At 31.3% G+C, this 13,916-nt stretch overlaps 3 protein-coding genes across 4 annotated transcripts in view; 1 reads left to right on the forward strand and 2 right to left on the reverse strand.

The window, feature by feature from the left end:
- Window positions 1-4,419: 4,419 nt before the first annotated feature.
- LOC111506589 (cold shock domain-containing protein CG9705) lies at window positions 4,420-9,103 on the forward strand. The gene is made up of 3 exons (XM_023161709.2): window positions 4,420-4,611; window positions 4,697-4,822; window positions 8,543-9,103. The coding sequence occupies exons 1-3, from the start codon at window positions 4,526-4,528 to the stop codon at window positions 8,688-8,690; spliced, it is 360 nt and encodes a 119-aa protein (XP_023017477.1). The 5' UTR covers window positions 4,420-4,525; the 3' UTR covers window positions 8,691-9,103.
- A 1,670-nt stretch (window positions 9,104-10,773) lies between these two features.
- Window positions 10,774-12,197, reverse strand: LOC111506591 (wurmchen 2 transmembrane micropeptide). Its single transcript, XM_023161711.2, has one exon. The coding sequence runs from the start codon at window positions 12,195-12,197 to the stop codon at window positions 12,024-12,026; it is 174 nt and encodes a 57-aa protein (XP_023017479.1). The 3' UTR covers window positions 10,774-12,023.
- Window positions 11,957-13,916, reverse strand: part of wrm1 (wurmchen 1 transmembrane protein) — a 140,560-nt gene continuing 138,600 nt past the window's right edge. For both annotated transcript variants that reach the window (XM_074171871.1, XM_074171870.1), the window contains exon 3: window positions 11,957-12,384. In XM_074171871.1, the coding sequence (XP_074027972.1) occupies window positions 12,209-12,384 (176 nt within the window). In that variant the 3' untranslated portion in view covers window positions 11,957-12,208. The remainder of the gene's footprint in view (window positions 12,385-13,916) is intronic.

Raw genomic sequence — 13,916 nt, forward strand, 5'->3', positions numbered from 1 at the left:
CGTTTTTCCAAATGATTTTAATCTCCAGCTATTTAAATCCAATGTGGATTACTACTTTCGCACAAGCACCGCTCGTAGAGCGCCTTAAGTTAACTGAAATGCAAGTGAATCGAATAGGATTATGATTAGATCAATATGGATGGGAGTATCTGTACTCTTTGAGAAACTCCACACTGAAAAACAACCTCTAGAGAAAAGTAGTGTCATTGTCAGTGGAAATGAGGCCATGGGAGCACGTGACTAAATTATTATCTGTCAACGATATTTTCATCTCTCTTCTTGCTTTACTCTCTCTAGCCAAATTAATCAAAGGCACACGTCCCTGCTGGCGGGTAGCGGAAGTAAGCACTGGAAATAAGTGCGACGAGAATAATGTACAACATTTCTTAGTGAATGCCCACATTCGCCTGTTCATCACTTGCAACGCTGCGCTGGTGAATTCAAAGACAAGGGTTGAAATACAACCGATATTATGTTTTCATTTCTATCTCAGTGGCGGGGCCAGAGATCGCAGTGGCAGCCGCGTTAAAAATTGAAAATTTGAAAATGATGTGCAAATTTTCAATCTTATTTTAGGTTTCTCTTGTTTGCAGTTGAGTTTGTGATTCCAAAGAATGTAGCTTTGTGAAAAAAGATTAAATTTCTATTTTTCATCAGAATAGGTTTTTGAAATTAGTATATTTGATGCATTTTATGCTTGGCCATACTTTTAGAATAGAATAGCTATAGTTATTTAAAGAGTTACGAAAAGTTTAATTTTGTGTAACGAGCGCAAGTTTCAAAAAATGAAATCATATCGTGTTACATACAAGATTTTTTTAATTTCATTAAAATATTGTTTTCATTATTTTTCAATGATAAAGTATCGAATCCACAAATATTTTCACTAATCAAGGATGCTATTCATCACATAGTTTGTCACTTTGGCGACTTCTATACATTCATTTCGCTCCATTTACTTTGAGTGATTTCATAGAGGCAGAAGATATAGAGTAATGACTGATTAGAGTTCTGAATGGAAGTTTGTTCTTGTGTTGTGTGATTTCCGAGTTGAAAAGTATGATAAAATCACTGAACCCAAACAAGAATTAGCGAATGAATAAAAATATAGTTATAAAAGGCACATTCGGGTAATCATTCACAAAAAATAAAACATGTTATGATTGTTTACGAGAAGTGAGGCGTTTCGTTTTCGTTAATTTCATAAATATATTTTTTATATCATTCGGAGATTCTAAGCAAGGTTCAATAATTTTTCCTTACTTTTCAACTTGGAAATCACTCAACGCAAGTACAAATTCTGATTCAACACTAGATACAGTAATTTTTTGTCTTTTTTCACATTTCAAAAACACTTGAAACGAGTTGAATGAATTTATAGAAGATGTCAAATCGACAAGTTATGTGATAAACATAATTGATTAGTGAAATGAACTGTGACTAATACTCAAAGAGTTTCATTGAAAACAATAAAATATAACGTAGAATGAGCGAAAAGTAAAATAAATCACATTTGTATGAAACAAATATTTTATTGAATTTCATTAGTTCGGACTTCCATTGTCTTTTATTATATAAAATGATTTGAAATCATTGAAAGAACTAAAAAAGAAGAAATAAAAAATTAAAGAACAAGAATAAAAATGAATAGCTGAAAATCAATTTAGACTTACCCGATTTAAGACAAAATATAAACAGATTTATAATGAAATATTGGACACCTTTTTAATGCAAATCAAAGTTTGATTTGAAGATTTACTTAAATTAAACTACTTTCATTTGTTGTTTGAAAAATTTTCGTCCTATACCAAAGATTTTCTCCAAAAACTTCATAACGACTTAATAGCTCAGTATCCATTTTTTGATGTTATTCAACTGAAAAATGAATTTATCGTAATGTACAGCGACCCTCAAATGCTTCAAAATTGCAAGGCTCCTTCAGATTTATTAAATTTTATGTTTGAAAATGATTTGAGAGATTGCATGCCTGAGTTATATGAACTTATATCTATAATTGTGACAATTCCCATAACATCAGCGTCAGTTGAGAGAAATTTTTCAGCATTGAAAATAATTAAATCCTTTAGTAGAAATTTCATGACTCAAAATAGAGTAAGTAAGTAATATATCTCTTCTTTCAATTGAAAAAGAGTATATAAAAGAAGTGACAGGTAACCCCCGATTTTATGACGAAGTAATTGACTACTTTGCCAATTTTAAAAATAGAAGGATTCCTCTTATATTTAAAGCAGAGTAGGTAATTAAAAAAGTCTGTATATATTATATACAGACTTTTTATATATATATATATATATATATATATATATATATATATATATATATAATATATATATATATAAATATATATATATTACAATGTAGGTTTTCACGGATGGTAGAATATGATGTGTTGTTTTTTCCGGGTGTTCATCCGTAATGCCATCTGAGATGATGGCGAAACGTCGACTATCGAATAGTACACAACGGATGAACACCCGGAAAAAAATATATATACATATATATATATACTATATAATGTATATAAAAATGCATATTTTATTTATTTATTTATTTAAGTTAAGCACTTAACCAAAGATATTACCAAATATTAGTGTTATGTTTCATTTATCACAGTTTGTAACTCAAGCAAAGAACTTTATTTTTATGTTTTTGTTTTTATTTTCATTTTGTAATTTGTTTTTTTGAGTTTTTGTTCGTCTTGGTTAAGAACGAATGTTATGTTTACTTTTAGTTTCTTTTTTTATTTTTTGCCCTCCTATCGAAAATTACAAAATATACCTTTCAATTCACCTTTCATAATGCGGGACCCTCGCAGACTATATTGAACTTGAATGACCGTCGATTAAAAGTAGTTTGCGGGTGCCTTGTGAATTCACTTAAACGAACCAGATTTAACCTTCCTTCCTACCCCATCCTTCCTTTCCTTTCCTGGCAAGACACGACTCTCACCTCCCCGTTGGTTCTTGCTGGACAATAAAATTTACTTTTAGACCTGTTTTTATAAGCATAATTAAATACTTGTGCTTATAAAATATTTATAGCAATTTTTAACAAAACTGTTATATTAGAAGAGAAAAGTATTATTTATTTGACTGAGAAGAGTCCATTTATATTAAATAACTCAAAGACAACCTTTTTTCCTTGTTTTTTTTTAACGGTCAGTTTTATACGTACCTATAATTTTCGGCAATACACAATTTTTGTTTGCATTTATGCAAATATTACGTATTTTGCTTTAAATAGGTGCGGTACCCCAAAAAATGTTCACGCCTTCGCTCCGGCGGGCTTTTCTGTGTGTATATAGTCTTTATGATTTCAGCCTCCCCTGTTCTCCAATGCCCGAGCCGTCACTGGTAGAGACCAATTACCCTAACATCAAACTGATATTATTTGCATTCGACGGGCGTTTCGCTAACAGCGATGTTGCCAAACCCTTCTCTGCTCTAATATGAGTTCAGTTTTTATTAGATGGTAGCCCTTGACGTGTGAAAATTCATTGAATAAGGAAAACACGTTTTATAGATTAGTCAAACATTATTTCATATTTATTTTGTGAAGAAGTTGACTATATTTAATCGTACAATTTCGCTATATCAAAAATTTTGAAATTTGTCAAAGGAATAAAAATAAAAAAACATTTTTGGAGAAATAAATGAAAAAAATGAGTTAGCGACATTCTCCGTTACATCATCGATAACTTTCCCCCATACATATTTTTTATATGACATCTTATTTTTTCACAAAGTGTTTTCGCGATTTTCAATATGGCACTGCTACTCAATAGGCCTCTCAATTGTGAATTAGAATCACAATGATTACAGCTTATCAAATCTAGGAAGACGAGAATTATCTCTCTCTCTCTCTATCTCGCTCACCTTTATACTTTATAGTCTTCTAACGAACGCACATCTAGTGGGCGGGACAATAACATAATTCAGAATGCTCTTCCTACATTTAATAAGCTGCATAACCAAATTTAAGAAGAACTGCTTATAAACAGCAGAGGTTGTTATTTGGATCACAATTGATGTAATAATGAAAACATTGTAAAAGATAAATTTTGTCAAATTGCATTGAAATTCTCAAAAGTTGTACTTGAATATATGCATAAAATATGTGAGCACATAAAAATTAATGATTTGTATATATTATCTAGTCTCTTTTCAAAAATTCGAGAAATAAAACCTATTGCTGACTTCTATTGATCAGCCAGCCACCTTTTAACGTCCGATTCCTAGTATTCCAAATCTAGCAGATAGCCAGAGAACCCAAGTGAAACCATGAGAATCATGAAAAATTTACTCAAAATTGAAAATTTGGAAAATAGATAGTTGGATCCAGTGACGGATCGCAATTCAAATTTCCCTCTTAACCTCATTGATATTGTTTACATGAGTGGCAACAATGTTTGCATTTTATATTTTGATGTTGAACTACTTTAAAACTTCTTACTAGGTTAAAATTTGAAAAAATTGATTTTGAATAACCCTCCCTTTTTCGAAACATGTCCGGAGGAGGAGATGAAAAATCGCAAGGATCATATTTGATTCCTAGTCCTATTATTACAAAAAGAAACCGAACACCGTCAATGTGAGTATCTTACTGAAGCTACAAATATTAAGTGGTTACGTATTTAATGCGACAAATGCTAATGAAAGATCTTCGTCGATTACAGGTGCGAACGAATTGTTAAGTCAAAAACTTTATTTGGAACCATAAAAAGTTTTTGTAGAGAGAAAGGGCATGGGTTCATAACCCCCGAAGATTCTTCAAGTGATGATTTATTTGTTCATGTCTCTGAGTGAGTATACAAACTTGGTTTGAAAATACGAATATCGAAGTACATATCGTTTTCAAAATGTTTAGTGGAACATGGTACTATATTTGGCAAAAAGTGAACCTACAATTTTTTTTCAGTGTTTTGTCTGAAATAAAAAATCAGTCAATTAACAGAATTCTGATCACAGGCAAATTGAACCAATGATATCAGTTTTTCACTGATAATGTCCCTATGAAAAATCACTATTGTTCTAACAGAGATCTTCCAACCGGCAAAAGTTTTTATTAACATCAAACGCTTCAATATTTAGAATTTTGAAATAATGGCATTGTCAATTAAAAAAATCAATTATTTTTTTGTGTCAACTGCATTCACTACTAATAACTCTCTGAGACACCTAGGGAGCATCGTGGCTCTTTGCAGTTGTCAGCCATGTAACGTGGAATTTTTCCCAAGTTCAACTAGATGAATTCTCTCAACAAAAATATCTGGGATCATAACTTTAGAATTTTATTGGGATTGTTTTCCATAAACAGAATGTGTATTCAGTAAAGCTCATAAGACTAGCTAATTGTACTATTCCTTCCAAAAGAAATGAAAGTTTACAAGATGCCTTTATGGTGTATTAGTAAAAGAAATAATTTTATGAGTTCAAGCTCCAGGTGAAGCAAGTTTTCAATTTAGATTCTCAATAATGTGTTTCATTTACAGAATATAAAATATACATTTTCTTGAATGTTTTGTATTGGTATGAATATAAAATACAAAACATTTTCTGAGTAAATTCATGAAAACTGATTAATATTCATAATTTCAATACAATTTTCGAAAGCATTGTTACTTAGTGCTATTGCTTGTGGTGAATCATATTATTTTCATTCATTCCACAATTATATTTGCCTATAAGAATATATTCATACACCAGTCTGAGTCATATCCAAAAGAAGCACTTTTCCCAAACACCAGAACTGCAATACTCTGGTCGACATGCTTTTCACCAACAAAGTTGGCGTATTCAGAGGATGATGAAAAATGAGTCATATGTTGCAAGTTTTAAGTCTTAAGACTTCATGTTTATCATTTGTTACTACTAAAAATTTACAACAAAAATTAATTGATAATTTTACGATTTCTTATGACTTGCGGTTTATGGATGATCCATACACACTTTTACTACGAGAAAATTGTGACAATTGAATAACATGTGACAACTTTCTTAAAGTATTAAATAAACTAGTTGGTGTAAAATAGCTATTTATGATATGAGTGTTAAAAGTAAGGTTTTATTTTGTGAGTGAAAAAGTTTGTGAAGTGAGCATAGTGAGTTGAGAAATTTCACGAACAAAATAAAACATACTTTTAACACAAATATCATACAAAGTTTTTATTCAACTGTCCTGTTTTCATAACAAAATGAATAAATTTAATATTTGACATATCTTGTCAGTTAACTATTTTCATGTTATCGCAATTGCTGTGAAGTGGCCGAGTCAGGTGACGCCGAATCACCTGGTTACCAACTAACAGTATTGTTTACATCTCACACGTTTTATTTAAAGTCACATTTAAACTCATTGCTGGTGTTTAATGTCTTGCATAATGAAGAACAATAGTGAGGAATTGTGTGTTTCTGAGGATATTGAAGAGGCTGCAAAAAGAGCTTCAATTGAATTGTTACCAAAAAATCGCTCATCAGTACGACATCGCATATTCTAATTTCCGTAGCTGGTGTAGACTTGAAAACGTCGAAAGAAATTTAAGCAAAACCGTCTTCTTAGCCTATCTAGAAGAGAAATAAAAAATATGGAACTCATCAACTTTGTGGAGCAAGTTTTTAATGATAAAGTCGAGTGCGCTCGTTAAAAATAATGTTAATACAAGAAAATATTTTAAGGCTATAGCATTCTTAAAGCAGAAAAATTAAAGTTATAGGCCTAAAAAATCAAAAACTCTTACGTTTGAACAAGTCCAGAGGTTTATAAATGAGGCGTCAGATGAAAAATATTTGATGATAAAAGTTGTTACTATTTTCGGAATATATGGAGCCTGTTGGCGTGAAGAGCTGTGCCATTTATTAATAGAAGACATTAAATCAATGGATAAACCATTGATTGTTCAAATTCCAAATACATTGACTATTTTAATAAATACATTGCATTACGCCCTTCTGTTATCAATCATCAACGTTTTTTTTCTGAAATACTCAAATTATAAATGCAGTGCCAACCCAGTTGGTATAAACACGTTTGGGAAAATGCCCTCTACCATTGCTGAGTTTCTGAAACTCCCGGAACCAAAGGAATATACTGGTCACTGTTTCAGAAGGTCTTCTGCTTCTTTGCTAGCAGAATCAGGAGCAATATAACGGATATTAAGAAGCACGGAGGATGGAAGTCTACAACAGTAGCTGAGGGTTACATCGATCGGTCTATTTCTTATAAAAAGGCTATTTCTGAAAGAATAATCCCAACAGCTAGGCTCCAGCGTTACAGCATCGTCCTCTTCACTTCAAGAATCAAATTTTAATGCCCATGAAATTGTCAACTGAACTAGTTCAAATATATTACAAGGCTCTTCAACATCGCAAGGTATTAATATCAGCAGTTGTTCTAATTGTACTTTTCATATTAATGTTCATAAATAATAATAATGATGTAATTAATGTATATAATACATTTGTAACAGAATTTATTTGTATCTATATCTATTGTTCAGTATAAAACTTCCTTGAAAATTGAATAATTATGCTTTGTTTATTGTTATTTGGTCGAAAAAATCGTGTTAAAAATGTTTTCAACACTAGTGTTGAAAGTTTAAACATCATCTTTTAATACTTGACAACCATTAAAAATGTTACTTTTAATGACAGTTGTACAAAAATTTGTTTTTATGGAAATATTAAATTTATTTATTTTATTATGAAAACAGGACAGTTGAACAAAAAACTATGTATGATATTTTGTAAGTTTCATTTTGTTCTTGAAATTGCTTAACTCGCTACGCTCGTTTTGCAAACTTTTTACTCACAAAATGAAACCTTACTTTTAACTCTTATATCATAAATAACTATTTATTACCTACCCAATCAAAACAAAATGGAGATTGTTTATCTGCATGTTGCCTGGAAACTTGAATATTACAAATAGCTCATTATCTAAATGAAAAATAAAACTTTCTATGTTTGAAAATGTCCTATAAGGACATATGGATTTCATTTATAATTTTGATATTGAAGTGATACTGTGGTTTCTGTTGAACAGGGTAAATTCAATATCAACTAATTATTGTTAGAAATCTCTAAACTAATTTATATGGAGATCTATGAATTTGATGACTAAATGTATAGCTTCTGACTTTCATTAAATATTCAATTCAAATTGATAAAACTTTTTTGATATTTGAGGATTAATTCAATTTTTATTCTCATAATTTTATGTAAATTTCAATATTTTTTCGAATATTTTGACCACTCTTGAATATAATTTCCACAAAGAAAATAAAATTGTGTCACATACTTTCCCGAAATTCTCAACACATAAGAGTTTTCAGGAAATCACACCAGAGAGGGTAGCTTTACAGGTCAATTACTTCATCCCTAATTTTCCAAAGAATATCGAACCTGTTAGCAGTACTGCACTAGACAAAAATAAAATGAATGTACTAACTGTGGAGTTAAATACTATTTTTATTTGTTTTAAAATTCAGAGCAGTCGTCATCTATAATATTTATGTATTTTTAAGTGTTGAAGATGAATATATTCCTCTTCCTGGAGACAGAGTGAAGTTCCAGCTATGTCCAACTCCTCCAAGATTTGAAAAATTTCAGGCTGTACACGTTAGTATTGTCGATCTGAGACCAGAGGTCCATAAAAAGTGGAGTAGTTTCTAACAAAATGTGTTGTCAACTTCATTCACAAAACTACAAATTGGTAGTAGGCATTTGAGACGGAAAAAAAATTAGCTTCTAAGTTTGTATAACATTTAATAATCATTCAGAAAACCTGCATTTATTGAGTAATGTGTGCAATCATATTCAGTATGTCGAAAAATGTTCACATTGAATTTTTATGTTTGAAGCAAAAATATTTCATTTCGAATGTATCTTCTTATAGTATTTTTATATTTCAAGCTACAATTTAACCATAGTGAAAACTTTATTTGAAGAGTTTTGTGAGTTTTAGGTATTTTTAAATTTATGTAAAATTAGTCAATGTTAGCTTTCTTTAGTAACTTTGTACTTTTATTAAGTTTATCTGATCAAAAACAAAATAAATGATTAGTTGATATATTTCTGAACTTCAACATGGAGGATTTTCTTTAAAAGTCCAATTTTTTGTTAATCCAACTTGTATTCTTGCCCGAGATATGTGTACTCTATAAGGAGCAAAAACTTCTAGTGAGTGTTTTACCTCAATAGCTCTCATTATATGGTAATGTTTTTTTTTAATACTGACATCTAGGATGAATAAAAACTAATTAATCTCAGCAGATAACTGAATTATGAAAAAGTCGATATTTTGGGCATATTCTATGTAATACATCAAATTAAAATTAATCTGTTTTCTTGAAGACTGTTTAACGCTCATCAATATTTTTTTTTCACAGACAGCAAAACGGTAAGTAGACATTGTTTTGAGATAATTGATCCTGACTCATAATGATAGACCTAATTTACTACTTGTTAGAGAGGAAGTACAATAGAATTGAACCTTTGATTACAAATTTTCAAAGAGAAAGTCTGCACAAATTATCCTGAAGCAGACTCTCCTTCAAATAATACCTTTTTTGGCTTACTACTTTATTAGTACACATTGAATAAATTTGAAGTTAAAAACGAAAGCCACTTGATCTTATTCACTTCCTCGAGTTTAATAAGAAAATTGTGTTAGAGGATTACTGTAATGTAGTGTAGTTAATATGTTTAGGGTCGTCATCTTTATCTAAGGTTATCAATTCTTGATGACAGCCCTCTGTGTCCAAAGTATGAATATATCCAGTGGAAAGAGATAGAGAGCCAAATTGAAGTCTAGATTGGAATTTTCCGTTTTCAAAATAAAAAAATAATTCACCATATTTGATAAAATCTATAGAGATGACATAGCAATATGATTGACAGTAGATCGAAAACAGACGGAAGGTAGACTTCATATCTGCAAGATGAACTTCCCTATAGAATTAGGTGAGATGATTCGAGATTTGATAGGGCATTACAGGAAAAAATTAAGTCAAGAAACGAACCAATACTATCAGAAACATTTAATTGATGTAAACTGAAATAATTTCAGCAATTAGTAACAATTAGGGCAGGAGAGTTTGGAGCACTGACACCCTTCCCACCCAGTCGAGATTTGAAATTTTAGTAGGCATACCGCCAATATTATGGTAATAAACTAACAACTTATGACTAGACTTGTAACTATACTCTGTCCATCTAAGTAGCAGAGTGCTCCAAAACATTATCATGCATAGTGAACGTGATCTCCCAGACAAGGCTGCTTGTACAAAGTCGCACCATAGTATGGTCGCACTAAGGAACGACGATTTTTTTAATAATATGCGGTTGGGTATAGGAATTTTTTTTAGATGGAGTGTAAAGACAAATTAGCAGTTTTTTCAGCCGCATCAGTACTTGATATTTTGAAAATTTTAAACTTGAAAACTGACCACTCCGGCACTGTAACAATGAATTCCACCAGCCAATTGCAGTTAAATCTGATTGGCCAGTAAAGAAGCTTGTTTATTTTAAGATACAAATGTGCGTGGTGATAATGCCTTGATCACGCATCTATATTTTTTGGGTTAGTTCGTTTGTTGAATAGATATAGTTTAGATGTGCCCGCATAATTCAATTCTTTGAGTATTTTTCAGAATGCTTTCCAATTACTACGAAACATTTTTGAGTCGTCATAACCTTACCAGATTTCAAAATATTTCTGATGATCTTTTGAGAAAAAAAAACTTCATTTTCAAACTTCTTTCATATAGTCTTTATTTCTTATGTAAAGTAACAAAGTATAAAAAGTATAAAAATGGACGGAAAGAGATTCACTGAAGAAGGCACATAAACATACAGCACAGTTAAATTTTCAGATATCATTTGTTATAATTTCTGTTTATATTGGAGAACAAACAGCTTTTTGGAATAATGTATTTTTGAATTAACACTTGCTATGTTGTAGTAATCTCGAAACCTACTATTTAATATTGAAGAAAAACCCCTAATAGGATGTCAAAATCAAAAACTACCAAATAATGTCAATATTCGAATAAGATTGAAATCGAAGTATAACTTATGAGTGAACTTTATATAGCACACATTAATGTAATTTAAAACTGATATTTTTCAGACAATGCTCTGAATATGAGGACATTGAAATTATGGTCAGAATTGAATGTCAAAGAATAAACAGAAAAATGTTTGTTTCATTCACGATTCAGTTCTCTTATTGCTACTGAGTAATGCAATATAGTAAGTATCTATAAGATAGTTACTATATTCTTCTGAGAATATTGTCACAGAACTGTAACACATTTTTCAGAGAAAAGTATCACAGAACTATAAGAAAAGTGTCAGTTTTACTGCATGAAAAAGTATTTTGTTGGATACATTCTACGCCAGAAGTTCCAATTCTATCATATTAGTAGGTAGGGTAGGTCCAAAGTGGGTGGTCTATTTATCCCTCCACTGTAAGGGTTTATTGTGTGTCGCGTGTGCTTGCTACCAAGGCCTGAAAATTCCTTGTGAAGAATTGTGCACTTCAAGGTTGAAAGACCACAGTTCATTTCCTTCAATCTAGTGAGGACCTCATCAACAGTCAGTCTGCAATTACCATCAGACATCACAGATATGATATATTTTAGAAAGAGCGCCCTTCCATAGCTGCTGGATACTAACTATATCCACCAGCCAGGAGATGCTCTCCTTATCCCCATAGCTAACCTGCATTCAACCATGCCGAATGTGCGCTCTGGAATCGTAACTTTGGACAATCTTCTGGAATATATTAGTAAAAACATTTTACAATAATCTTAATTCCACCCACATTTTTCTTGATAAATATATAGTATAGTGCTGTCTAGTAAATATGATTTTAGTTAATGAAAATAAAGTTAATACTACACTCATTAAAATATAAGATGACAAGAATATACTAATTACTGATTTAGTAATCCTTCCCCCACTTTTATTGGCGTGACATGTATAAAATTATTACCCAATTCTTCAAGAATACTGAATAGGGTGCTCATACATTTTGTGCTGCCAGTCCACTCTTTCTGGTAAAGTAGTGTGTCTGGTGCGGCAAATTCTAGGACCCCACCTCAATAAGACCATGATGACACCCACAATGAGAAATAGGGTAAGACATGCCACAGCTGGCCAAAATATATGAAACATTTTGAAGTTATTTAAATGTCACTTTCTCTTTTCTTAAGTTCTAAAAACTCTTGAGGAGGAGGAGTAGCAGGTGGATGGTGATACACCACGTGTTGCTGAGATACTGAAATATCTTGCAATTCAGTGTAATCTAAAGGAGGTTGATTACGAGGTGTTGCAGACCAAAGCGAAGCTATCCAGCGGTTACCTGAAATTAAAAAAAGTTTTTCAGAAATATTTTATTTTTAAAGTTTGATTGATTCAATGGTATTCCAGTTGATAAAAATTAGATCAACATGTCTTCTATTATTCTGTTTGAAATTTTGCACCTCTACCCAAATTGTTAGAACTGATATTAATATAACCCAATATTAATATAATAAATATTCCAATGCATAGAAAAGACCTCATGGGTCTTAGGATTTTATTAGTACAAAAATCGCGTCCCAGTGGTTTCAAAATAAGTGCACAAAACCTCATTATTAGAATAGATAAAAGAGTCGCACACATAAGGTAAGTAGTATATTACTTCAATTAAATTTTCCATAAGACTTGAGTCCATTGCTTTGTAATAATAATCATTTATTCACTTGGTCAGAATAATATTTGAACAATGCAGGTTAGCTCTGAATATTTAGCAAAAAAAATTCGATACAATAAATGAGGTGATGTACCATAAAGAATGATCATGAAGAATTTTTAGAAAAAAAACATTCACAAAAGACCATTTTAACAGTAATATTCTCAATCAGCATATGAAAATATAAAAATGTTACCTAATATAAGTGTTTGTTTTGTGTATTCATTAATATTATCGACTGTTATTATTGACTATATTAATGACCGAGTTATTAATAGCAGAGAATGCAAAGACAAAGTTCATTCCTACCCTAAAGAACTGATAAGTCTCATTTAAAAAGTGTTTTCAGTTGAAACCAGTAGTAGCAAAGATCAGCAGGAAAAATATAATTTGACCTTATGTTGATACGAAATTCAGAGGTTCATAGTATAAAATGAAACTCCACTTTCACTTCACATGCTAGGAATTCGCACGTAAAAAAATAAGACTTTGGAAATCCTTAGCTCGCACAAGTTTCTACTTCTGAGAGTTGTTGTCGATGGGGAGCATCAGCTGAAAGTTGCTATTATGTTTTTATTCAACTCGGTCAACCAATTTCCAGGGCCGTAATTTAAAAGGGAGTAATTCACACAATCATAATCGAACATTACCGAAACATCCCGAAATATAAAATTGAATTTAATTTCTCAGTATGAAGTGAACGTCTAAGATCCAAAAACTACAATAAAAAATACAGGTCCGTATTCAAAAATTCAAAGATGGGGTGGCCCAAGTCAGATGACACCCTGTATAAAAGATTCATGGATATATTCTGAGAGCCCACATCAAGTGCCAATAGCAAAATGTGGACAGATTTTCAATATGTCTGCGAATAAAGAAGATGTAGGCAAAAAAATAATTTGGGATTTTTTGGTTTTTCCTGTATATCTCCAGAACCAAAACAGCTATATTCGATTTCTTCACATCATTGAATAGGTCTCTAAAATGCACAACTTTGCCACAATTTAACCGACACTCTATCTCTCATCGTTTACGAGATCCCCATGTACAGAAACGAATTTGAATAGCTCTGTATAAGACTTTTGTGTATTATTCATCTCAATAGCTTTGATATGCTTGAAAAGAGGAGTGGAGGTATATCTAACTTCCTTCGAGGTGAT

The sequence above is a fragment of the Leptinotarsa decemlineata genome, unplaced genomic scaffold, assembly GCF_025532065.1.
Source record: "Leptinotarsa decemlineata unplaced genomic scaffold, Ldec_3_MD MMD2_tig00000035_RagTag_RagTag, whole genome shotgun sequence".
NCBI classification, from domain to species: Eukaryota; Metazoa; Arthropoda; class Insecta; order Coleoptera; family Chrysomelidae; genus Leptinotarsa; species Leptinotarsa decemlineata.

What these genes read in the sequence shown, in the direction of transcription:
- LOC111506589 (XM_023161709.2), top strand. Translation starts at nt 4,526, where the DNA reads ATGTCCGGAGGAGGAGATGAAAAATCGCAAGGATCATATTTGATTCCT. An exon ending in AGAAACCGAACACCGTCAAT is followed by an intron (nt 4,612 to 4,696) that starts GTGAGTATCTTA and finishes CGTCGATTACAG; the next exon opens with GTGCGAACGAATTGTTAAGT. An exon ending in TTATTTGTTCATGTCTCTGA is followed by an intron (nt 4,823 to 8,542) that starts GTGAGTATACAA and finishes TGTATTTTTAAG; the next exon opens with TGTTGAAGATGAATATATTC.
- LOC111506591 (XM_023161711.2), bottom strand. Translation starts at nt 12,197, where the DNA reads ATGTTTCATATATTTTGGCCAGCTGTGGCATGTCTTACCCTATTTCTC.